Source organism: Phascolarctos cinereus, unplaced genomic scaffold (assembly GCF_003287225.1).
Source record: "Phascolarctos cinereus isolate Bilbo 61053 unplaced genomic scaffold, phaCin_HiC Scaffold_1;HRSCAF=81, whole genome shotgun sequence".
Taxonomy (NCBI): Eukaryota; Metazoa; Chordata; class Mammalia; order Diprotodontia; family Phascolarctidae; genus Phascolarctos; species Phascolarctos cinereus.
The window spans coordinates 231,362,340-231,389,175 of NW_027555514.1; the positions used below are offsets into that span (position 1 = coordinate 231,362,340).

General features: G+C 39.6%; 1 protein-coding gene across 1 annotated transcript in view; it reads right to left on the bottom strand.

Moving 5' to 3' along the window:
• Nucleotides 1-26,836, bottom strand: part of GRIP1 (glutamate receptor interacting protein 1) — a 230,696-nt gene that overhangs the window by 96,797 nt on the left and 107,063 nt on the right. Inside the window, exons 10-12 of the mRNA XM_078146166.1 lie at nucleotides 22,544-22,730; nucleotides 21,765-21,910; nucleotides 2,295-2,375 (exon numbers count right to left, since the gene is read on the bottom strand). Coding sequence (XP_078002292.1) covers nucleotides 2,295-2,375; nucleotides 21,765-21,910; nucleotides 22,544-22,730 — 414 coding nt within the window. The remainder of the gene's footprint in view (nucleotides 1-2,294; nucleotides 2,376-21,764; nucleotides 21,911-22,543; nucleotides 22,731-26,836) is intronic.

The window sequence follows — 26,836 nt, forward strand, 5'->3', positions numbered from 1 at the left end:
AAATTTCCACAGTAAAGAGTGGGAATCATCATCATCATCATCTTCAAGATCATCATAGATTTATGTAGTGTATCAAGGTTTGATGCTTTAAAATGTTAGCTGAATTGAATCCTTCAAGCCAATTCAACAGTTAAAACACTTGTTATTTAGGAACAAAGGAGAAGATCTCATGTCCTATATCCTAACAGGAATTTGATTTATATTATATTAGGGTAAATAGCCTGGGAGCTAATGTTTGATATAAGAATCATGAAGTTCCTCCACTCAATAACCATTATCTACTGAAAAACACAAACAAAACAAAATCTTCTAAAGTGGTGAGCAATCTCTCTTCGACAAATTGACCAAGGGTGGCAGTATGGTTTGGTAGAAAGGACAGTGCTTCTGAACTGGAGGACCTAGGTTCAAATCCTGCCACCCATGTGTAACCTTCTGAAAGTCACTTAATCTCCTTCGGCCTCAGTCTCCTCCTATGTAAAATAAGGGGGTTGTACTAGATGGCTTCTCTATATTCTCTACAGTCAGTCTCATAGGTAGGTAAGCTAATGTTTATAAGGGTAATTAATGTTTCATAGTGAAAGGATGAAGGGACCAAGTGAATTGTCAAATTTTTGAACTAAACTAAAACCAGCAGGAAGAGGTGAGACCAGATGGAAGCCTTGATAATCCTATTATATTACATATTTTTTTTAATTATACAATAACATTTTTTCAATAAAACCTTAATAAAACCCTTTGGGGTCTCTTTCCTTCCACAGCTTTCTCCATATATTCTAAGATTTCATGAAACTGTAATTCTTGCACAAGATGCTCCTATCTCCCAAATGAGCATTTTTACTGGTTGTTCCCCATGTTTAAAACGATCTCCCTCAGGCAGCTAGATGGTGAAATGGATAGAGCACTGGCCCTGGAATAAGGAGGACTTGAGTTTAAATCAATCACTTGACACCTACTAATTGAGTGACTCTGGACAAGTCACTTAACTCCGATTGCCTCCAAAAAAATTATCTCCCTCCTCTCTACCTCCTGGTTTCCTGTGTTTCTTTCAAGTTTCAACTAAAATCTCAACTTCTGCATGAAGCCTTTCCTGGTTCTCTTTAATGCTAATTAATGCCTTTCCTCTGAGATTATTTCCAATTCAGCCTGTATGTATATCTAGTTTGCACATGATCCTTTGCATTAGACTGCGCTTTGAGCTGTTTCTATTAGACTTTAAGTTCTTTGAGGGGGCACTGTTTTTGTCTTTATTTGTATTTCTAGTATTTAGCACAATGACTAGCATATAGTAGGTACTTAATAAATGCTTATTGACTTGACTAGACTTTGAGTTCCTCCATTAGACCATGAGCTCCTAGAGGGTGGAGACTGTCTTTTCCCCTTATTTTGTATCTCTAGTACATAATAAATTCTTTTTGAATTAACTTTCTGGAGTTCTTTATAGAACTGTAGAATCAATCATTCTTTTCCAATGCTGAATTATTTTTTTTTAAACTCATATGTGTAGAGTTTCCATTTCACCACTTTGTCTCCAACCTTAGTTAACATTGTTATTTTCTCAAGGTCGAATTGTCTATTCAGCCTTGGTTTATTTTCCATAATGGAGAATTTTTAATTATTTCTTCTCACCATGCTCCAGCTTACACTTTTATGTAGTCTAGATAGGATTACTTTTTAAGCAGAGGCATTGCCTAACAATGGCCAGAGCATTTTCCTCATCTGCTTTCCATGACTGAATTTCCTACTGTCCTCTTTGGTTAACTCTGTTTATTGGCATTCAAAGCCCAGAGGATCAGATGCTCAATCTCTATAACTCTACTGAGATACAGAATTCTCAAAAGTGTTTTAGTAAGAGAGCTATGTGTTCAGAGTCTAAAGGAAATGGGGACATTACAGGAATTTAAAGTGCTTTGTTCCTCATATCTGTTGGATTTTCATGATCATTTATGTTGTGAAGGAATTCAGGGTCCATTTGTCACAAAGAGATGCTTTCTCTGTGAGGGGCATGGCAAGTAGGATACCTAGGTTGGAAAGACAGAAGCAAATAAATGTGGGGCCAATGCAATTTTTGCTACTTAACCAGAATTTCTGTTGGCCTGGTGATTTCCAAAAAAACATTTATATAGCTCTATTAAACAGTAACAAACCTTGCATATATCTACTGCCTACCAATACAGAAAACTGTTGGTGATCTTCCAATATGTACGACTTGCAACACCTGTAAAGCCCTTGGAAAATGAGGTGATTCCTTTTTTCTGGCTCTGATCAAACAAGTTCAAAGAACTGGGTTTACTTACAACTTATGGTGATTCCAAGCTCCACACTGTGCTTCTTGGGCAGCTTCACATGAAATGTTCCACTGCTCGGAATTACAGACTCTGTAATGAGGAACATAGTTGATTTATGATATTTACAGGACTCCAGGAAGGATATTGAGCACCAGCAAATGAAAATGCATTAGGAGGACCTGAATCATGATTGCCAATCATAAAATGTGGGAATGATGGGAAAAGGGGCTAACTTCTGTGAAATATACTTTGGCTCCAAAATGCTAATGACATACATATTTTATGGGAGTATGCATATCTAGCAATAACATTCCAGTTGGCCTATTTCTCCCTTTCTACTCTACTTTGCCAAGTTCTATCATTTGAAGCCCAAATCTTCTCCATGGGGCCTTGCTAGATAATTTGTGCCTTTGAATCTATAAACTCAAATGGTCAATTTTAAAGTAAATATATCTCCCATCCCATTGCAATGTGGGTTCTACTTAAGTTATCTATGGCGATAAAAAGGACATAAATTGTCTCTCTGACTGTCAGCTAGGTGGTCAGTGGATAGAGTGATGGACCTAGACCCAAGAAGACTTGAATTCAAATCTGACTGCAGTTACTTACTAGATCCTGGGCAATTCACTTACCCTGTCTGCCTCAGTTTCCTGAACTGTAAAATAGGATTACTAACTGTCACCTACCTCCCTGGGTTGTTAAGAGACTCAAATGAGATAATAATTGTCAAGTGCTAAGCTCGGTGCTTGAAACATAGTAAGTGCTACGTAAGTGATTATTCAAACACTTTGCAAGCCTTAAACTCTATGGATGCAACTGCTGACGTTGTTATTGTTATTTTAGGAGGCTGGGATCTAGAGTTGGAAAGAACCATTTGTAATATAGATGAGGAAACTGAAGCATATAGTCAGGATTCACACCTAGGTCTTCTTCACTTTTAACCCCAAGTTCTTTTTGCTATGCCATTCCCTTTTTAACATCCCCCATGAATCACAGGACAGAACTGCCTATAATAACAAGAATAACTCATCGTCAGCAGGTAGGCCACTCTTCCAGGTTTATACGTCATTGTGAAAATAGACATTGTCCACAAAGGCAGTGTTCCAGAAAGCCTTTGATCTTCAGCGATGCTCTATAAATACCCTTGTTGAAGTGGGAGAATTTAGAAGAGAAATTTGATTCTCCATGGCCCCTGGTACCAACCTGAGAGTAGAGAAGGTTTTATCTTCTGGCGTCTGTTCCCCAGTACCTGACACACAGTAGGTGCTACATAAAGGTGTACTGAATAATAGTTAATAGCTATGTGCATGAGTCACCGTGCAGTCAGCAAAAACAATGGTAAAGAAAGAAGCATTTTCCCCTCTAGCTTCCTACAGTTGCCTTCTTCAGCATCCTCTTTCCTCTGATGAAACCTGAGGCTTTTCCCCCAAACCTGCAGCTCTCCCCACTTTCCTTCCAACTGTCTACTTATCAACTTCTAAACTGCAAGTTGTTGACGGTGAAGGGTAAATAGTTTTGTATTATCTGTAAATTTGAGGTAGTGCTTTTATTCCACAAGGAAAAAAAATCCATTTATTAATTGATTGGAAGGAAAAGAAAGCAAGTTGGAGAATGAAAAAAGAAATGTCAAAATCCCATGAACAAAATATGAAGCATTGAAGAAATTTAAGATAATTTGCTTTTCTTTTCACGATCACCTGCTCTATGAGGAAATTCAGGGTCTCATCATAGAAAGAAGCTTTTTTCTTAGTCGAATGATGAAAGGGGGAGAGCTGGGATCAAAAGATACGGGTCAAAGTAAAACTGAGTGAAAACTGAGGGCTGATGCAATTTTTAATACTCAAAGAGAATTTGTATGGGCATGATTTTCTCCTAGAAGCTGTGTATTGAAATCTTTCGTTTTTAAATCACATTCATTCCTGAATGTGTCCCTTCCCTACCCATTGAATTATCCTGTATAACAACAACAAAAAAATTAAAACTAAAAAAAGACAATTCAGCAAAACCAGTCAACAGCATATTGTTATTCAAGTATATGTGCAATATCCTACATCCTTGGCTGCACATCCTTAGCTTTTCTTTGCAAAATAAGGGAGGGAGGTGTGCTTTTTAAAACTTTTCTCCAGGTCCAAGGACCTAGTGATTTTCAAAAGCTATTTGTGAATCTGTATTGAACCATAACAAAGCTTGTATACTTTGATCTCCTATTCCTAAGCAGCTATCACAATGACCATGGAGATCCAAAACTGTATTTGAAAAAAAAAATCTACCAATTCAATGAGGAATATCTACAGAGAATTATCAAAGATCCAAGGCTACATAAAATATTGCATTTCCATCTAGCCCACAGGATGAAGATCATTATTATTTTTATAATAGTTTAATTACTCCTATGATTCACTGGGGATGGCATACAGATTTAGATTTATATTTAACAAGCTTTTATATAGTGCCTACTATGTGCTAAACACTTTATATTTATTTTATGTTGTCCTCACAACAGTCTTGTGAAGTGTCATTATCTCCATTTTATAGGTGAGGAAAGTGAGGCAAACAGTGGCTAAGTAACTTGCCCAAGGTCACACAGCAAATGTCTCAGGCCAGATTTGAATTTAGGTCTTCCTGACCCAAGAGTCAGAACTCCACCCACTCTGCCTAGCTACCTCTGGACGGGAAAGAGCATTGGAATTGGAGTTAAGAGGACTTGGGTTTGAATTCTGATTCTACGTGATGGTGGACAAGTCACCTTTCAGTCTAGGTATTACAAATGCAGGAGTAGCCTTGGAAACACTTTACAAACATTATCTCATTTGATCCTCACCACAATCCCGTGAGGCGGGTAATACTAACTGACATTTGTTGCGGCACTTTAAAGTTTGAAAAGTCTCTCAAGACTTCATGGGTCAATTTAACGTTTCCAATTCTTTACATTCTAGAGTGCAATTTTTCACACGTCACCACAGCCATAGGAATGCAGGGTGATTCCGTCAGCTTCAAGCTGTACTCTCCTACAAAAGCCCAGTATTTTAAGACCGCCATTTTTCCCAGTGAGTCTATATAGCTATGAATCATGGTCGTCACTATGAACCACAATCTCAAAAGAATCAAAATTACGGGTGACCCAAAGGGCAATAAAGAAAATGCATCCTGGTGTAAGTTTTTTGCATCATACTACTATTATCAAGGATAAAATCTGACTAGAAAAGGAGGTCATTGAGTGGGTCATGCAGCAAAAGCAATATGTACATTGAACAAGTGTTACCCTGGAGCAAAGATTCCAGAGCATTGTTTACTTCTCCTTGAGAGGCAGCATGCCATAGTAGATAGAATGCTGGGCTTTAAGTAAGAACTGCCGCGTTCAAACCTTCTGACACTTCATAGCTCTGTGTGTGTCATCCTTCCCGAGACTGGGTTTCCATGTTGTAAAATGGAGGTTACACCTGTAATAATCTCTCGCGGGGTTGTGATGAAGCTCAGTAGAGGTTATATAGATAAAATGATCTTTTCAAACTTTAAAGTGTCATCAAATTGTCAACCAGTACTACCCACGGTCATAGGATTGTGGCGAGGATCAAATGAGATATTTGTAAAGCACTTAGCTTTACTGGAACCCAGTTGTTATTGTTTAGTCATGTCTGACTTTTTATGACCCCATTTGGGGTTTTCTTGGTAAAGATGCTGGAGTGGTTTGCCATTTCCTTCTCTTGCTAATTTTACAGATAAGGAAACTGAGGCAAACAGGATTAAGTGACTTTCCCAGGGTCACACAGATACCCAGTGTCTTAGGCTGGATTTGAACTCAGGAAGATGAGACTGCCTGACTCCAGGCCCAGTACTCTATCCTTGGCACCATCTAGCTGCCACACAGTAGGTGCTATAAAATGTTTATTTCCTTCTCTTCTTTCCCATCCCTCTCTATGTAAGAATAACAGAAGGATATAGACACAAAATGGAAATGGTGAGAATTCATGAAGAAGTTGAGATTAGTATTGCTGGAGGAAGGGACCCAGTGAATTAGGTCACATTACTCCTCTGGCTCAGAGTGTTGGTACCCACTGAGGTCTGACTTTTAAAGTATTAGCTTTTTCGAAAGGCACACGTTGTTAGAGTCAGCCCAAAACAGCAGACATTTATCAAAGGCCCAGTAGGTACAAGTCTACAAGTGCTAGGTGCCAGGGATACAAAGATGAAGAATTGCAGAGTGTCCATCCTCATAGTGCTGGGCCTGAAGTCAGGAAGTCTCTTCTTCCTGCATTCAAATCTGGCCTCAGACATTTACTAGCTGTGTGACCCTAGGCAAGTCACTTAACCCTGTTTGCCTCAGTTTCTTCATTTGTAAAAAGAGCTGGAGAAGGAAATGGCAAACCACTCCAGTATCTTTGCCAAAAAAACTCCAAATAGGGTCAGAGAATCAGGACATGACTGAAAAGATCTGAACAATAACTGCCCTCAGAGAAATTATCTAATAAAGGGGACACGACATGTACATGAATAGTATAATCCAAAGCAGGATATAATGAAGCAAAGAAGAGATCCAGTAAATTTTCTTTAGAGAAATATGGAGGTTGTGGTGGCAAAGAATTGGAAATTGAGGGGATGTCCATCAATTGGGGAATGGCTGAACAAGCTGTGGTATATGAATGTAATGGAATACTATTGTGCTATAAGAAATGATAAGCAGGCAGACTTCGGAAAAACCTGGAAAGACCTATATGGTCTGATGCCAAGTGAAGAGAGCAGAACGGGGAGAACATTGTACACAATAACAGCCACACTGTGTGATGACTAACTTTGATAGACTTATCCCTTCTCAGCAATGCATGGATCTAAGACAACTTCAAATGACTCATGATGGAAAATGCTGTCCACATCCAGAAAAAGAACTATGGAGTCTCAATGCAGATCGAAGCATATTATTTGCTCTTTCTCTTGTTTTTTTTTTTTTGTTTCTTCGTTCTCATGGTTTCTCCCATTGTTTCTAATTCTTCTTCACAACATGACTAATGTGAAAATAGGTTTAATATGAATGTATATGTAGAGCCTATATCAAATTACATGCCATCTTGGGGTGGAAAGAGGGGGGGAGAGATGGGGAGGAAATTTGGAACTCAAAATCTTATGGAGTGAATGCTGAAAACTAAAAATAAATAAATAAAATGCTCTTAAAAAAGAAAAGAAAAATATAGAGGGAAGGAGGGGAAAAGGTCAGAAAGGCTTCATGAAGGACAACTATTTGCCATTATATCCTTTTCTCTCTCAGCACTCTTCCTAGTGACTTCATCTTCTTCCAAAGCTTCATTTGTCACCTCTGTGTAGGTGACTCCTAATTCTGAATATTTAGTTATATCTCTTACCTAAGCTGAGACAAGGCTGGGCCTTGAAGGAAGAGAAGAATTTTCATAGACAGAGAAGTCTATTCCAAAAATAGGAATGGCTATGGTGAATGCATGGAGGTAGGGAAAAGAAAGACGAGTTTGAAGAGTGGTCAATAGTCCAGTTTATCTATAATATAGAGTAGATGAACGGGAATAGCTTGCTATGAGTTTGGAAGGATGAGTTTGGAGGGCCTACCAGGCCAGCATAAAGAATTTTTATTTGATTTGACAACAGAAAGCTACTAAAGATGTTTAAACGGGAATAACGTGGTCAAACCTGTGCCTTAGAAAAGTTCTTTTGGTATGTCTAAGGAATTAGATTAGAGGCAGGGAGATCATTTTGGAAATTCTTACTTCCAGGGAAAAGGTGAAGAGAACCCAAATTAACCAGAGTGGTAACCCATGTAAGTGCTGAGACAGGTAAAAATAGTATACATATATATATATGTGTGTATGTGTATATATATATATATACATATATATATATATATACACACACACACACACACACATGTATGTATATATGTATATGTATATATACATATATCTAAGATTAAAAAAAATTAAAGATTAAATTTTCTTTTTAAAAAAAGATACACATATAGCGGAGGTATGATCAATGGACTTTAGCAATTGCATATGCAGCTAAAGGAGGGAAAGTGTCAAAGATGACTCTAATATTTTGAGACTGACTGGAAGAATGGTGTTGCCATCAACAGAAATAGGGAAGATGAAAAGAAGAGCGAGTTAGGGAGGAAGGTGATGAGTTCAATTTTTGACATGTTAAGTTTGAGGTGCTGCAGAAATATCCAATGTCCATCATGCATCCGGAGACATGGGACTGGCTCTCAGGGGAGAGATGAGGGCTGGATCTTCAGAAATTGGGAGTCACCTCCACTGAAACCGTGAGAGTGGATGAAGTCCCTAAAGGAGAGAGTACTGAAAGAGAAAAAGGTGTGATGGAAAATCAGATAAGACTGGGATAGCAGAAAGGGAAGGGAGGAAAGCAAAGGAGGGTAGAAGTGAGTTTTGGCACAGATCTCTACCACTTGAAGAAAACCTAGGACCTAGTACAGTCCCTTACACTCAGTACGTGCATAATAAATGTTTTCTGGGTTGTACTGATGGACTGAATCTGGGTTCTTATTCAGGAAGGTGGGATGTATGGGTCAGAGTGTGTGTGTGTGTGTGTGTGCGTTAAAAAAAACAGAGAAGTGAAGTACACGTGACCAGGGATGATCCTTGCACTAGTCTATAAAAGGAAATTCATGGAACCAGAGTAATTGGAAATCCTAGACGTATAAGTGAAACCTTTGAAACATGCTACCCTACATATACTGGTACCCATTTGCAGAAGTGCTGATCTAAAATAGTGACTTTGTTGGTGTTGTTCAGCTGTGCCTGACTCTTCGTGACATCATTTGGGTTTTTTTTTGACAAAGATACTGGAGTGGTTTTCCATTTCCTCCTCCAGCTCATTTTACAGATGAGGAAACTGAGGAAAATAGGCTTCAGTGATCTGCCCGGGGTCACCAGCTCGTAAGTGTCTGAGGACAGTTTCGTACTCATTGAAGATGAGTATTCCTGATTCCAAGTCCAGAGCTCTTTTCACTGCACCACCTAGCTGCCCTAAAACAGTGACTTACCAATTAGCACCATTTAGGAACAGTGAATTTGTGAAAACTTCACCAAGATTAACCACAGTAATGGATCGAGGTGATATTTTCAAGTTGCTGGAAAACTGGACCTGATCTATACAATCTAAAAGAGTCCAAAGATCCAAAGTTGTGAACATACGTCAACAAATTAGTATCTTTGTGGAAGCTGGGGCTGCAACCTGCTCTTTTAATGCAAGTGTGATTAAGTTTCACATGATGACTGTTCATATAAACATATTTGCAAGCTTTTCACATGAGGGGTTTGAAAGAATCAGAACTAAATAGGGGGAAAAAATGCTCCAATATGGTAATGTGGCCTTTAGTTCTTAGGGATAATGGAGTAAATTAAGCAAATCAAATTTGAAAACAAATGATGTTTATTTGCTTAGCATCCCTGTGACCATTATGTGTTTTCTCTCCACCCTCTTCCATTTTCTTCTTTTGTTGACATGTGTAATTAAAAGCACATTTGTGTAAATAAAGTCTTTTTTCTCCCTTCTACCCAATTAGTGGGCTTCCCCTCCTTAGCACAGCATGAGATCTGCCAATTCAGGACTCATCACCCTGGAAGAATGTAGGAGATTAAAGAGACTGGCATCACTGAGTAAAAGAAATTAATGGGGTAAGGAAGATGTGGTAGCTACCCTCCACACACCCCTCCTCCAATGCTTTGAAACATCTGCTAACAAAGGGATGAAATGAGCTAGTCTTGGAAGGCCTTTCACAGGAACTTATTTCCAGAGTTAGTTTTTCAAATAAAGTCAGAGGAGAGGCAGCTAGGTGGCACAGTGGATAGAACACTGGCCCTGAAATCAGGAGGACCTGAGTTCAAATCCGGCCTCAGACCTGACACTTACTAGCTGCGTGACCCTGGGCAAGTCACTTAACGCCAATTGCCTAAAAAAAAAATTAAAAATAAAATAAAACAAATAAAGTCAGAGGCTTCAAAGACCCATAAGGTTAATCTAAATTGGAATTCAAGAAATGAGAACTGGAGTAGATGATCTCTAAGGCAGCTAGGTGGCTCCATAGCGCATAGAGCGTTGGGCTTGGAAACAGGAAGACTCATTGGCCTGAGTTCAAGTCTAGCCTCTGACACTTACTAAGCTGTGTGACTCTGGGCAAGTCATTTAATCCTGCTTGCCTCAGTTTCCTCATTTGTAAAATGAGCCAGAGAAGGAAATGGTAAACCACTCCAGTATCTTTGATAAGAAAACCCCAAAATAGGATCATGAAGAATCAGACACTATTGAAAAAACTAGACAATAGCAAAAATCCCTTAAGCATCTATAATGTTTCAGGCACTGTGCTGGGTACCAGGGACATCACTATAATAAATGTAACAATCCCTATTAGGACAGCACATTTTAATGAGGGAAATAACATATCCATATGTAGGTATATAGCAGATTCACATAGAATGGATAGGAGGACACCAGCAGCTGAAATAAATGGGAATTCATCCTTGAGAATTAAATCCTGAGAAGACGGTGAGTGAGCGGAGTCTTAAAGGAAGCCAGGAAGATTATAAATGTGGAAGTTTGGAAAGGGAAAGAAAGAGCGGGAGAGAGAAAGAGGCAGAGAGAGAGAAAGAAGAGAGAAAGATAAAGGAGAGAGACAGATAAAGGAGAGAGACAGGGAGAGAAAGAAAGGAGAGAGAGTCAGAGAAAGAGAAAGGAGACAGAAAGACAGAGAGAAGAAGAGAGAATGTGAGAGAGACAAGAATAAAAGAGACTGAGAGCACATTTGGGCATGGGTGAGAGTTAGTGCCAAGTCACACAGATGGGAGACAGAACATCCTCTGGCCGGTATGGCAGTAGCAGAGAATAAATGGAGGAGAGTAATATGTTAAAAGACCGGAAAGACAGGAAGGTGCCAGGTTGTGAAGAGCTTTAAATTCCAAACAGAGAAATTTATTTTTGATTCTAGAGGTATCAGAGAGTCACTGGTATTTATTGAGTAGAAGGGTTGACATGGTCAGACATATGCTCTAGGAAAATAATTTTGGTAGTTGTGCACAGAATGGATTAGAGACGGGGGGTAGGTGGGACTTGAGGCAAAGAGTCCGATTATAAGGCCACTGCAATTGTCCAAGTTAGAGGTGATAAGGATACAAATGAGAATGGTGGCCACTGGAATGAAGAAAAGGGGGCATAAGAAGAGATGTGGCAGAGAAAGCCATCCCAAGATTTTGCAACTGATTGGATATTCACCTCGAATGAGAGAGGAGTCAAACAAGATACTGAGGTTGACAACCTGAAAGAAGGGGAGGATGGTGATGCCTGTAATAGCAATAGAGAAGTCCAGAAGAGGGATGAGCTTGGAGGAGAAGTTAATGAGTTCTGTTTTGAACATGCTGAGTTTGAGATGCCTATGGGACATTCAGTTTGCAATATACAATGGGCATATGATCACATGGTGCTGAGACTAGGGCTGGAATCATCTGCCTGCAGATGGTCATTGAACCCAGGGGAGCTGATGAGATCACCAAGTGGGCGAATACATTGAGAGGGGACGAATGTGCTGGAAGAGACTAGAGTGAATGGGAACAAGGGCACATGGAGAGGGGGTGTGGTCTTGGCAAAGAGAAAGGCCACCTCATTGCTAGAGACAGAAGGAAAGTGGGAGAGAGGGAGAGAGAGAGAGAGAGAGAGAGAGAGAGAGAGAGAGAGAGAGAGAGAGAGAGAGAGAGAGAGAAAGGAGAGAGAGAAGGAGAGAGAGAGAGAGAAGGAAGGAGAGAGAGAGAGAGGGAGAGAGAGAGAGAGAGAGAGAGAGAGAGAGAGAGAGAGAGAGAGAGAAGGAGAGAGAGAGAGAGAGAGAGAGAAGGAGAGAGAGAGAGAGAGAGAGGAGAGAGAGAGAGAGAGAGAGAGAGAGAAAGGGAGAGAGAGAAGGAGAGAGAGAGAGAGAAGGAGAGAGAGAGAGAGAGAGAGAGAGAGAGAGAGAGAGAGAGAGAGAGAAAGGGAGAGAGAGAGGAGAGAGAAAGAAAGGGAGAGAAAGGGAGAGAGGGAGGGAGAGAAAGGGAGAGAGGGAGAGAGAGAAAGAGGGAGAGAGAGAGAGAGAAAGGGAGAGAGAGAGAGAAGGAGAGAGAGTAAGAGAGAAAGAGAAAGAGAAAAATGAGAGAGTGTGAGAGAATAAGAGAAAGAACAAGGGAATAAGAGAGAGAGAGAGAGAGAGGAGAGAGAGAGAGAGAGAGAGAGAGAGAGAGAAGAGGGAGTGTGTGAGAAAGTAAGAGAGGTAGAGAGACAAAGACAGAAAGAGAGAGAGACAAAGAGATAGAGACACATGGGGGGAAGGGGGAAAGACAGGAAAGGGTGATATCAAGAGGTTTTGAAATAAAGAGAAGGGAGAAAGAGGGAGCTCGTGTGAAATTCCATAAAGTAAGAAGCTTGTTCCTTAGCAGAGAGGATTAGGGGAAGGATGTGAGGAGATTTGAAGAAGGAAAAGGATTTTGTAATAGCTTCTGTGGGGAATGAGATAAGGAATCAATTAAAGAAGAATAGAAGGATTGTCTTGTTGCTGGGAGGGCCCAGTTGAAGTTGGGGAATAGCTGAACGAGTTGTGGTATGTGATCGTGATGGAATACTACTGTGCTATAAGAAATTATGAGCTTGATGATCTTAGGAAAACATGGAGAGACTTGTATGAAATAATGAAAAGCAAAAAGAGCAGAACCAAGAGAACATTGGATAACATGAATTTATAAAGCAAGGTGGCACACCAGGCCTGGAGTCAGGAAGACTCATCTTCCTGAGTTCAAATCTGGCCAGGAAAGACCTAGGTTTAGCAATGACTAGTCACAACTCCAAAGGACTCATGATGAAACATACTATCTCCAAATAGAGAGCTGATAGACTCAGAAGTATATTCTTTTCTTTCTTGCTTGCTGCCTTCCTTCCTTTTTTCTTCCATCTTTCTTCCTTTTCCTTCTTTCCTTTTCTTCTTCCCTTCCCTCCCTTTCTTTCCTTTCTTTTCCCTGTCTTTCTTCTATCTTTCTTTTTCTTTCATTCTTTCTTTTTTCTTCTTTCCTCCCTTTCTTTTTCTTTCCTTCCTTTGGGGGTGGTTTGCAAGGCAGTTGGGGTTAAGTGACTTGCCCAGGGTCACACAGCTAGTAAGGGTCAAGTGTTTGAGGCCATTTCTTTCCCTTTTTCCTTTCTTTCTTTTTCCTCCATCTTTCTCTTCCTCTTTCCTTCTCTTTCCTTCTTTCCTTTCTTCCTTCCTTTTTCTCCCATCTTTCTTTCTTTTTCTTTATTTCCTGTCTTCTCTCTCCTTTCTTTCCTTCTTTCCCAACTTTCTTTTTTCCTTGCTTCCTTTCTGTTACAACAAATGTGTGAATTTTACATATTTGTAACATGTTTTATTTTTCTTAACCTTCTCTACTGGTAGGAGACAAGAAAGACAGTCTGGAATTGAAAAACCTTAAAAAAATAAAAAATATGTAAAGAAAAAAAAGATGGTTAAATCTCACTTCTGACACACTGACAATAGACCCTTAGCAGAGGTCCTAACTCATTTAGCTGCTCAGTACTCTAGAAAATGTTCTAAGACTAGAAATTGCGGAGAAGATTGATCTTCATTGGTAGACTTTGCTTATCTAGGAGTTTTCTGTATAATGAAATCCTGGTACAGTCTCTATGCCTATTTTTTTCAACAAAATAAAAATCGAAAAAAGAAAGAATCATGGGCCACATTTTAATAAAGATAAAAGTAAAGCCCTAGATTTGAGACCAAAATAGCAACTTCATAAATATAGGATGGGTGAGGTGTAGTTAATGCGAAAAAGACCTGGGTATTCTTGTGGCATGCAGACTTCAGACGAGTCAGCAGTGTGGCATTAGCTGCAAGGCAAGTATTTTCTTTGTTGTTGTTCAGTCCTTTCAGTCCTTCCTGACTCTTTGTGACCCCATTTGGGGTTTTCCTGGCAAAGAAACTGGAGTGGTTTGCCATTCCCTTCTCCAACTCATTTTACAGATGAGGAAACTGAGGCAAACAGAATTAAGTGACTTGCCCAGGGTCACACAGTGAGTAGGTGTCTGAGGCCAAATCTTCACTCAGGAAGATGAGTCTTCTCAACTCCAGGCCCAGCACTCTATCTACTGTGCCATCTAGCTGCCCCAGTGTTATCTTAGTATGCATTAATAGAAGCAAACTATTCAGAATGAGAAATTTTATAGTCCCGCAGCAATCCTTAAAATGCCATTATCTTTATAATCACTATAACTCTTCTATATTCTGCTTCCATCAGACTTCGCAGTATTGTGTTCAATCTGGGGCACCACAGTTTGAGGAGAATGCTGACAAGATGGAGTGGGCCCAGAGAAGGCTGAGCAGAAGAATGGTGAGGGGACTGAGGACCATGCTCTAGTTGGAATTGGCGCTGTTTAACCTGGAGATATACTAGCTGCCTTTCAAGATCTGTTAGGACTAATATATGGAAGGAAGATAGGAGTAGTTTTACAAGGGTCAAGGGCCAAAGCAAGACCAAAGGACAGAAGCCAAGATTTAGATCTGGGCTTCACCTAAGACTTTCCAACAATGGAAGCTGGCCATGAGCAGAACAGGTTGCCTTGGGAGGCTGGGGGTTCCCTGGTATAGGAGGCCCTCTGAGAAGAAACTAGATGAAAAATGCCTGTTGAATGTTACAGAACAGATTAAAGTTAAGATCAGGTTGGGACCAGGAGACTTCTGAGGTCCCTTTTCTCTCTGCTTTACAGGCCCAACTGCATTAGAAAGGGACATGCATCTCATGGTCATTCCAACCCTGCAGCCCAGGAATGGCAGACAAGCCAAAAGCTTTGGGGAGACAAGTTGGGGCTGAGGACCCATTTGTTCTCTGGTACAACCTGTATTTTTATTCCTTATCTATTACTTAATTCCTGGTCTAAACTCTAACCAGTTTTTTTCTTGTTTCAGACTCTTAGCTTTAAAAAAAAATTCTTTTCAACTAACAATCATTTATTTTCTTTCCTTCCACTCCTATTTTCTCCTTACCCATATACTAGTTAAAAAAGAAAAAGAAAAAAAAAGAATAATACCCTTGTAACAAACATGCAAACCAAATTCTCACATTGGCCATGGCCATATATGTAGTTTGTTTTTGTTTTTGTCTTTTTTTAGGCAATTGGGGTTAAGTGACTTGCCCAGGGTCACACAGCTAGTAAGTGTCAAGTGGTTGGTCTGAGGCTGAATTTGAACTCAGGTCCTCCTAACTTCAGGGCTGGTGCTCTATCTACTGCACCGCGTAGCTGTCCCCCGCATATGTAGTTTTGAATCTTTATCTATAATCCATCTACAATCCACTTCTCTGTTAGGAGATGGGTAATAGGTTTCATCAGATAGTTATCCTTTGACCCTCTGAAGAAACTCTGGTATTGACCAGGCCTGGGGCTTTCACTTTATACTTTTTTTGGTTCACAACATGAACTGTGCCTGTTTCCCCAGGATAGGCTCCCCACCCACTTGTTCCTGGGCTTGCCTCATCCCTGGCATGGATTGGTTCTGAACAGAACTATGGGACTCGCTGGTGGCTGAGAAGTAACTTATCACCTTGCAGGCTCCTAAGCCTCTGAGGCTGCCTTGTGAGATGCATTTACTTCTCTGAGAGAATCAAAGTTCTGATTTAGGCAGAAGTTGTCCCTGTCCATCCAGAAAAACATCTTGACCTCTCAAGGCTCTTTATTTGGGTGAGTAAGGGCACCTCGCTAAAGAAAGGACCAGTTTGTTCATGGTTCACTGCAAGACATTCATCTACCTTGGGAATTCTCAACAGCCTAAACCAAAATGGTTTTTATGGTGCTCTACGTTGACCAGTCTCTACTTGCTCTCTCCTTCCCTCCCCCCACCTTCATTTGTCAAAATTAGCTCTCTATGGGGCAATTTGGAGGGATTTCTTCAGAATCTCAAGGATAGTTTTAAATACCTCATCCCCCTACTCTGACTCTGCCTCCCCAATTGCAAGCCAGAAAAATATATATTTTTTTAATAGGGGCAAGAGGCTGTGATAGCTCAAAATTGCAAAAAAAAATGTCTACTATATCACACTGCTAACTCATAACGAGCTTATAGACCACTAAAACCCCAGATTATTTTCAGAACCAGCGTCTCTTCACTCCACATCTATCTCCTATTGATGAAGTTGCCTATTTATACTTGTCATCAAATATTTGAATTTTATAATTCCATATAATTCTATAACACTAAGTGTACTATAAAATTTAAGAGAGGATCTGTGTGTATGTACTGGTACTGCGAAGAGAAATGGGAAGGGGTAGGGATGAGGCTAATGGAAAGAGGAATCTAAGAGAAGTGCTCCAGGAGATGGGACCAATGAATTATTGGGGCTGGGGGACTCCTGCTTGGGTAAACCTTAAAGGACAATGAGATCCTCTAATTTTGTTTCTTAGGCCAAAGGCTATCTTGCTTCTTTTGGTTTTCTTTTCATTCCTATCATCTATTCCTCTGACCAGGATTTCTTCCCTTTTTCCCTCTATTTAGTAATAAATACAGCTTTTTGGAAATTTTCTATCACTTTAAAAAATTCTGACCAAGAAGAGGGAAACTGTTAACTATGGAGTGACAGCACTCCTTCCTAATTCTCTCCTCCATCCCCTTTGATTGAGTAAGAAAAGCCAAAATCGACACATTTGTTCAACAATGGGTCCCTGTACATCAAAGATTGAAGTGAAAGCCATTCACAGGAACAGATGGGTAGAAATACAGCTGATAAAGAAATAAATGTTCAAAGGATAGAAACAGGCAATTTTCAAGGGAAGAAACATCAACTGTCAATAACTAACTGAAAAACTGTTGAAACTGTCTAAGACAAATACAGATGATAACACTGAAGCACTAATATCCACTCACTTGGCAAACATAATTAAAAATGGCAAAATCTAATTTTGCTGCTGCTAAGCAGGAACAGATTCAACACTGTACTGCTAGCAGGGCCGTGTATTGATGCAATAAATTTTTGGAAATTAATATGATGATAAATGACTTTATATAGCACTTTAAGGTTGTTCAAGTATTTTATATATATTATCTCATTTGAGCATTGGGACAGGTCATGTGAGACAGACAGGATAGGTCCTTAATAAACGTCTGTTTAAGGATTGATTTGATAAGTTAATGTGAAAAAATACATTTTTTTTTTGTTTTTTTTTGTTTGTTGGGTTTTTTTTTCACTTTTTAGCGAGGCAATCAGGGTTAAGTGACTTGCCCAGGGTCACACAGCTAGTAAGTGTCATGTGTCTGAGTCCGGATTTGAACTCAGGTCCTCCTGACTCCAAGGCCAGAGCTCTATCCACTGTGCCACCCAGCTGCCCCTAAACTCTTAAGTTCTATTGAGAATGTTGCCACAGGAGGTGGGTGGGGAATGGGAGCTTAGATAGAGAACAGGAATGGGAACCCTTTCATAATATCCAGTAGAGATCTGGTTTTGACAAATGGAGGTGGGGGGGGAGAGAAGAAAGAGAGAGGACAGATAGAGACTGGTCAATGTACCCTTCTCGGTATGGTATACCACAAAGGCCTTTTAGTCCTCTAGTCTAGGCTGTTAAGAATTCCCAGAGGTAGATGAATTATCTTAAAATGAATCATGAACAAACTGGTCCTCTCTTTGGGCTCCTCATTTTATATGAGAATATGTCGGAAGTGGGATTTGAACCCAGATTTGCTTACTTAAAATCTAACATTCTATTATACCACATTGGCTCTTCTTAAGGAAGAAACAGAAGTGCCCTTTGACCTAGTGATCCCACTACCCAGGGCTATACTCTAAAAGGAAGTTATGAGAAGAAAAAAAAAACTGGCTATATAAAAATAATGATATAACGATATATAAAAATAATTATATATGTGTATACACACACACACACACACACACACATATATACACATGTAAAATTCATACAGCTAGGTGGTTCAGTCCACAGAGTGCATGACTTGGAATTAGGTCTCCTACCTCAGACACTTACTGTGTGACACTGGGCAAGTCACTTAACCTCTGTTTGCCTCGGTTGCCCTATCTGTAAAATGGAGATAATGATAGCACCTACCTGTCAGGATTGTTGGGAGGATTAAATGAGACAATTTGTAAAGCACTTAGCATGGTCCCTGGCACAATGATCAGTTGTTTTTCAGTTGTGTCTGACTCTCTGTGACCCCCATTTGGGGTCTTCCTGGCAAAGATAATAGAGTGATTTGCCATTTCCTTCCCCAGCTCATTTTCCAGATGAGGAAACTGAGGCAAATAGGGTAAAGGGACTTGCCCAGGGTCACACAGCTAGTAAGTATCTGAGGTTGGATTTGAACTAATAGAGAAAAGTCTTCCTGATTCCAAGCCCAGTGTTCTATCCGTTGCACCACTTAGCTGCCCTCTGACACACAGTGAGCACTATATAAATGCTAGCTATTAGTAGCAGGAAAAAATTAGGAATAATTCATATAGCCAATGATCCAGGAATGTCTGGAGTATGTTATATAAATGTTATAGAATCTTATTATAAATCAGAACTGACAGATAGGAAAAATACAAAGGAATATGGAAGACTTGCATTTTATTGAGTATTTAAATAGTGTTTCAAGATTTGCAAAGCACTTTACAAATATTATCTCATTTGATCCTCACAACAACCCTTTGAGGTAGATGCTATTATTATCTCCATTCTACAGATGGGGAAACTGAGGCAGAGACAGATTAATTAACTTTTCCAGGGTCACAAAGCTAGTAAGTGCCTGAGGCCGTGGGATCTGAGTTCAGGTCTTCCTGACATGGAGTCAAGTGCTCTATCCATGGCACCACCTACTAATGCAGGGTAAAATAAGCCAAATCGAAATTCCAATAAACACACTGACCATAACCCTGTAAATATTACTCTTATTGTTATTAAGAATTATAGGAACAACATCTTTTTTTTTTTTTTCAGGAACACCATTTTAAAAGAAGAAAACATATAAGACACTGACATGGGAACAAAGAAGATGTTATGGTTGTATTTGACTAGTTTGTATATGTTTACATTTATTCACTTTATATCAGGGATTTTTGAACTCACTTAAAAAATATTTTTGGTAACTGTTTTTTTAACATAATTAGCTTCTATCATAATCTTATGCATTTTATTTTATTTATTTTAAAATATTGTTCTGAGAAGGGGTCTATAGGCATCACTAGGCTGCCAAAGAAGTCCATGACAAAAAAAAAAGTTAAGAACTACTACTCTATATTTCTGTTACATATCATTTACATATATACTTCTGATATCCTCCATTGGAATGTAATACAGGGATCATCTTATTCTTTGTACTAGTATTCTCAATGCCCGGTATAGTGCCTGGTATACAGTAGATGTATAATAAGTGCTTGCTTGATGACTAATCTGTCAACATCGAGTGTAAAAGTACACATTTTAAACAAAATGTAAATAAATTGGAGATTATGGGTTTTCCATATAATCATTTAAAAATTGTGTTTTATTATTTGAATGTTTTAGTATTGCTTATTAAAGTTTAGAATCATAAAAAATGCACCCTTAGGCTTTATTGGGCATTGTGCCAGAGCACGTAGGTGAGAAAGGGTAGTTTAGAGAATGAGAGTAGGCTTCTGGATGGGCATGAGGGAATTAGTATGCTGCCAGGGAAACCAGGCCTCAGACTGGTGAATGTACTTTTCTTAGTTCCTACCAGTCCTATCACTGTCTGGCCCTGGAGCAGGTGAGACACAGGGACCTAAGACTAGGTAGAGGATCGGGTGGCGGTTGCATGGAATAGGTAGGAAAGAAGGGAAAGGATGGAGAGGAAATCAAAATTTCAGGACAGGGACTCAGAAGAGAAGGAGGGTTTCTGTAGGCAGCTAGCTATTCTGAAATGCTTGTATATGAATGAGCTAAAATATTAAGAGACCTAACGAGGTCATTCGTCTTTAATGAACTGCATCCTTCAGAACTTGTGAAGTGTGAGATCCGGGCTCTTTGGTTATAATAGCTCACATCTCTGTAGTGCTCTACAGTTTGCCAAATGCTTCCTTATAATAATTCTCTAAGGTAGGCAGGTTGGTTGGTCATTATCCTTCGTTCTCAAAGAGGCCCAAAATGACATCATGATGTTGGAGTCAAGGTATGGTGTGTCCGGCTGTTGCTGACCAGACCAATGTGAGTTTGGAAGGCTCTACCACAGGTAGGGAACAGATAGTCCATATAAACAGGCCTATAACTGAATTATAGAAAATGCCTAGTGTGGAAACTCCCTTCATCAACATAAATCGGCGTCTGCTCATCAATTTTTATTCTAAAAGAGTTGTCTCAGGTAACTAAGAGGCTCAGTGACCTGCCCAGATTCACAGACAGTGCATGTCAGGTCTTCCTCACTCTAAGGCTGCCTCTATAGCCCCATTTTGCAGAAGAGGAAATTAAGACTCAGAAAAATTGTCTTGCCTAGTCTGAAGTTTAGATATGACAAAGTCCTTGCCTTCAAGGTGATGACAAAAACTGCTGGCTAGGATTATGAGATTCAACTTACGGTAGATGGCTCAGTAGATAATAGCACTGCTTCTGAAATAAGGAAGACATGAGTTCAAATCTGGCCTCAGATACTTGCTTAGCTGTGTGACCCCAGGCAAGTCACTTAAGCTTTGTCTTCCTCAGTTTCCTCAGCTGTTAAATGGGGGTAACAACAGGACCTACCTCTCAGGGTTGTTGTGAGGATCAAATGAGATACTAGTAGAGTGCTTAGCACAGGGCATGGCATATAGTAGGTGCATAATAAATGCTCATTCCCTTCCCTTCCTTTGTTCTTTTCCCCTGGTAACATTTCTCTGTGTGAAGACTACTGGTGATTGATAACAGGATGATGTTTTGATACAACCTTGATTACATTATCACCATGATCTGAATAAATCTGCCCACACAATGAATGTGGAACACGTGTTAGCCATAGTAAGGCACAGGATAATCTGTGAGGCATTTGGATAATAATTGGTGCCCTCTGACTCTCATTCTTCACTCTAGAGGCAGAAGAAATGGGGCTTATATGTCAGCCCACTCAGGGAAGCATTATGAATCCCTCAAACCCCTCCTATGGTGCTATCACATGTGCTTCTGAGGCAAATGATTAGAGAGTGATGGGGCCTTTTCCTCCTCCATGACTGGAAGATATTTATAACTGTCTTTTTAAGGAAGAATCAGGAAAAATAAATGTTACCTAATGTTCTTACTTCACATATATATCTACATTCTTCATTTTGTCATTATTTATTTCTAGATGCTCTTATGATGACTTCTTAATACACGACTAAAGAAATGCCTGATTCAGAACAACACCCCAAACTCAAACAAATAAAAAATATTCCCCATCTAAGTAGTTCTCCCCATGCTAAATAACAAATAGAATTCACATTGAGTGTGGTCCTGACAGAGACTCTCTATTGGAAAACATTACGCAATCAATCATACCTGCAACATCAAACTCTATTTCTAAAGTGACCTTGCTGGTGATGGAGGAATCTCGGAGAAGTTGACTGGCTTCCTCAAATGTGCTGTCTTCGGTGGGAATTCCATTGATCGCCATCACCCTGTCACCAATTTGCAGTACTCCGCACCTAAATTCACAGCTGTATGTTAAAGGTCTGATACAGAAGACAAAGGGGAGCACAGTGACCAAGTTAAGAGCCCCAAACCAACTGAATTAGACCTCTAATGAACCATGGTTGTAATTCAGTTCTTTTTGCCTACTGTAATCTGTATCATACAATATTAGGTTTGTAGCAGGCGCTAAAGCCTTGCACAAATCCAGGCGGTGGCCAGAAAAAAAAATGTAAGAAAGGAGACGAGAGTACTGAAGTGTCCCAAAGAAGTAATGAATAATTCAGCTTGGTAGTATCTGCTGTGATTGGATCTGAACTAATACACAGCAGTGATGAATGTGCTTTTCCCTATGGCATAAAGATTATTAAAGTTTAAACTTCAGAGATTTTCTTATGGATTTCTCCCTTTAATTAATATAGCCTCCAATCCCCTGATGGGAAAAACTGAGATAAAGGCACCGATGCTTGTTATTCTTCTCAGACTCGCTCAAGAACATCAAATTTTATTGTCAGAACAGAGAGTTCATTACGGTCTGCATTTCCTGCATGCGGCAGTGTTCTATAAGTTAATAGCCGTCCAATGGCACCAGCACCAAACTTCCTCAGGAAAGCAGAGCAGACAGGTGCCCTCATCTCTAAGTATCTCACCTTTCTGCCGGGCTGTCAGCTTCAATATAGGAGATCAGCGGCGGCGAAGACAAAGTCTCCGTGGCAAATACACTGCCTTGGAGCTGTATCCCGAACCCCACGACAGGATCGGCGGTCAACACTACCTCTGTCGTTTCAGTGTGGACAACCTGCCCAGCCAAGCCAACAGTACTGGAGGCCAAAGACACTAGAAAGGAAAGCACACAAGAGGAAGGAACCCTTAAATACAGACAGATCAAAGAAATACAGGTGTGTTCCAGGACACATTCCCCTCCCTCAATGCTTATTGATAACAGTTTAAATTCTGGGTTCACTAGCAAAAATTTCAGAAAGGTTCCTTTATACTTTATTAATTGCAAGACAGACAAATCTCTATTGCTTAATCATTTCATCTTCTTCCTGGTGGGCCTCCTGGTTTTCTCTTTGTAGAGGTACAACCACAAAGTAAAAAGAACAGTAACAGCTGGGAGGCATTCTAGTCTTAGGTTTGCCACTAACTTAATTGTTAAACCTTGACCAAACCTCTTCATCTCATCTGTAAAATGAGAGCTGAATTAGATTATTTCTAAAGTTTTTTTTATCTGTAAAATTCTATGTCCATGCTTTACTGAGTTTCCATAAACTAATAATTTTATTTTCACCCGTAGGGAGGGAAAAAAATAACAACCCACTGACCCAAAACCCAATGTCTGGGAATACAAATTTACCTTGGTCCATAGCCTCACGCCATTACAGCTGTCTAAACTCTTCTAATATCGAAATTATACCCATTAAGTATTCTCTTCCTTTCATTATTTCAAATGTCTCTCCGACCTATTTCTTCACCTTCCTGGAATCAACATTTGTCGCTCTCAGTAAAAGACCCGTTCTTTTGCTATCTCCTCTTGTGGTTTCACTCTCAGCTAGTTCAGCCTTACCCTTGCCCAGGCTCACGCCATCCCTGATAGCTTTTCTGTTATCTTCCCCAACTCCAATTCTGCTGTCGGTGGTGAACAGACTCTACCTCTTCCTTAAACAATTGTTCTAGCTCCTCCTGTTAGCTGTCCTGTCTCTGGTGAAAGTGGTTTCTTCTTCTCTTCTTCCATTTCTTCTTATGGGTAAAGCTATTCTTCTGTTCTTCCATTTCTTTTAATTTATGGGTAAAGCTATTTAGCATGTCTTGGGTCGTCACTACAATTTTTAGACCACTGTTAGTCAACATCAAACTTCTTTGTTTGACCTCTGCTTATACTGTCCTCTTCCCTTCCTGTTACCTACAGACATCTAGAATACTCTCCCTTCTTAATGACTTCAGTACCTGGCTCACAGGTGCTGTGTCAGGTATGTGTCCCTTCTATTGTTTTCAGTGAATTTTACCTTCATAGCCATGACCCTCTTTATAGCTGCTGAATGCACTCATCTCTATTGACCTTCACCCTCACTCCAACTCAGTTTATCCATCTATACTTCAGCAGGACTTCAGACCTGTTCCATTTTCAAAATCTCAAACTCTGAAATGTCCATTTCTGACCACAATCTACTTTATATTTCAAATCTCTCCTCTCTTTCCTACTGAAACTGGTCTCTACCATTTTGACCTCTAGCTTCTCAATGCCATCCTCTGGCTTTTACTGGCCTTTTTATCCAATCTGGATCTAAGAACAACAACAATAATGTTAATAATAACAATAATAGTATAAAGAATAGTTGTTAGCACTTATGCAGCAATTTAAAGTTTGAAAAGTGCTTCACATGTAATCTCATTTGATTCTCACAACCATCCTGTGAAGTAGATGCTATTATTATCACCCCATTTACAGACAAGAAAATTGAGGAAGAAAGAAGTTATGTGACTTACCCATAGTTATATAAGTATCTGAGACTGGATTGGAACTCAGATCTTTTTTAAACTCCATGTCCAGCACTATCCACTACTTCATATAACTGCCATGATCCCATGGTTAACAATTTTAACTATATACTTGAATGAAGTAGAATAGAATACCCTAGGGGTGGCACAGTGGATAGAACACCAGCCCTGAAGTCAGGAGGACCTGAGTTCAAATCTGGCCTCAGACCAAACACTTGAACACTTACTAGCTGTGTGACCCTGGGCAAGTCACTTAACCCCAATTGCCTAAAAATGAAAAAAAAAAGAATACCCTAGGACATCTTTTCCCTTAATCATTTGTTATATAGGCATAATTCTTTTTATTATGCTTTGCAGATATTGCTTTATTTTTTAATTTTTTTTACAAATTGAAGGTTTGTGGCCACCTACATCAAGCAAGTCTGTCAGCGCCATTTTTCTAACAGCATGTGCTCACATCATGTCTGTCACATTTTGGTAATTCTCGCAATATTTCAAAGTTTTTCATTATTATTATATCTGTTATGTTGATCTATGATCAGTGATCTTCAATGTTACTATTCTAATTGTTTTGGGGCACCATGAACTGTACCCACATAAGACAATGAACTTATCTGGTAAATGTGTGTGTGTTCTAACTGCTCCACCAACTGGCTGTTCCCCATCTTTCTCCCCTTCCTTGGACCTCCCTATTCCCTGAGATGCAACAAAATTGAAATTAGGCTAATTAATAACCCTACAATGACCTTTAAGTGTTCAAGTGAAAGGCAGAGTCAATAGATACGGTAATTATTGTCTTATTTTAAGAAACTGCCCCAGCCACCCCAACCTTCAGCAACAACCACCGTGATCACTGACCATCAATATCCAGGCAAGACCCTCCACAGGCAAAAAGATTACAACTCGCTGAAAGCTCAGATGATGGTTAGCATTTTTTAGCAATAAAGCATTTTTTAATTAAGGTATGTACTTTTTTTTTAGACATAATACTATTGCACACTTAATAAAGTACAGTACAGTCTAAACACAACTTTTATATGCACTGGGAAGCTGAAACATTTGTGTGACTCATTTTATTGTGATACTTTATTGCAATAGTCTGCAGACCTGCAATATCTTTAAGGGATGCCTGTATCCTCTTTGTCAATGCCCAGTCCTGATTCAATCCTGCTTTCTTTGCTTCTGAGCTATTAAAACTTAGGGTATTGGGTGGGGAGGAAAGGAAATTCTGCTAAATGGGCCCCTTAAAAATTAATTATATCTAACTTCAGCTGGACCCTCGTTCCTTTTTTTTCCCAATCCTTTTATTTGCCTGTTATTGATTCCCTACCACATTCTTCTAGTCACTTTCTGGTCCACTTTCCTCACACCCTAAATCTGCATCGCCAGCCCCAGCTTCTTCCCCCACTTAAGTTTTACTGACATTTCAAACTTTACAGATCTAAAACTGAATTCTCTTTCTACAAAACTAGTTACCCTTCTTGCTATCTAATCCTGCCTCAGACTCCTTCTCGCTGTGTGACCCATGACAAGTCACTTAACCTTTGTGAGACTCAGTTTTCTAATCTATAAAATAGGGATGATAATAATAGCCCCTACTTCACAGAGTCATTGGGAGAACCAAATGAGAAAATAAATATTAAGTACTTCACAAAACCTTTAAGCACAATATGAATGCTATTGTTGTTATAATTTTTATTATTATTTCATTCAAAGATATCAGCATTTATCTAGAATCAAAAGCAGGAGGGGGGCATACTTGGTTCCTCCCTTTCTCTGGATCTGCTCCTATTCGGTGAGCTGCCAAATTCAGGCAATTCTACTCCCACAATATCCATCTTCACTCGTCTCTCTTTTCCATTCCTCTGTCACCATCCTGGTTCAGCCCTCACTGATTCTCCCCTGAACTATGGCGGTCACCTCCTAACTGGCTGCCCATGTCTCCAGTACCTCTCTCCAGCCTGAATGTGGGTATGGAAACTTTTCCAATTTTCTTCAGAAAGTGTTAATAAATTAAGTTCACGGCACTGAAAAATCACATGTTGTAAAATTGTTCAAGGACCTTTCAGTTCTAGGATGCTACAATCATCTCCGAGAATGTCTTGGGATTTATTGAAATTTGCAAGAGGAGTTTTCTGAAAACTGGTGCAAACTGGTGAAATTCATGCATATTTAATTCCTGAAACCCACTGTCTGTTGCTAGTCACTATCAAATACAGAAAGAATTAGGAAGAGACCAGGAATGAAAAGATGAATTGAGGATTTCCATATAATGAAGCAAAAGAAGGGGGGGACTTGTGCAAAGTAGAAAACAATAGGAGTATGTTTACTGAATTTCATCAATGATGACCAGGTAGTTAACTCGTGGAAGGGAAAAAAGATGACACGTAAATTACAAACCTATAGTTGAAGAATCTGAATGATCAATTAAACTCCTCCTTCAG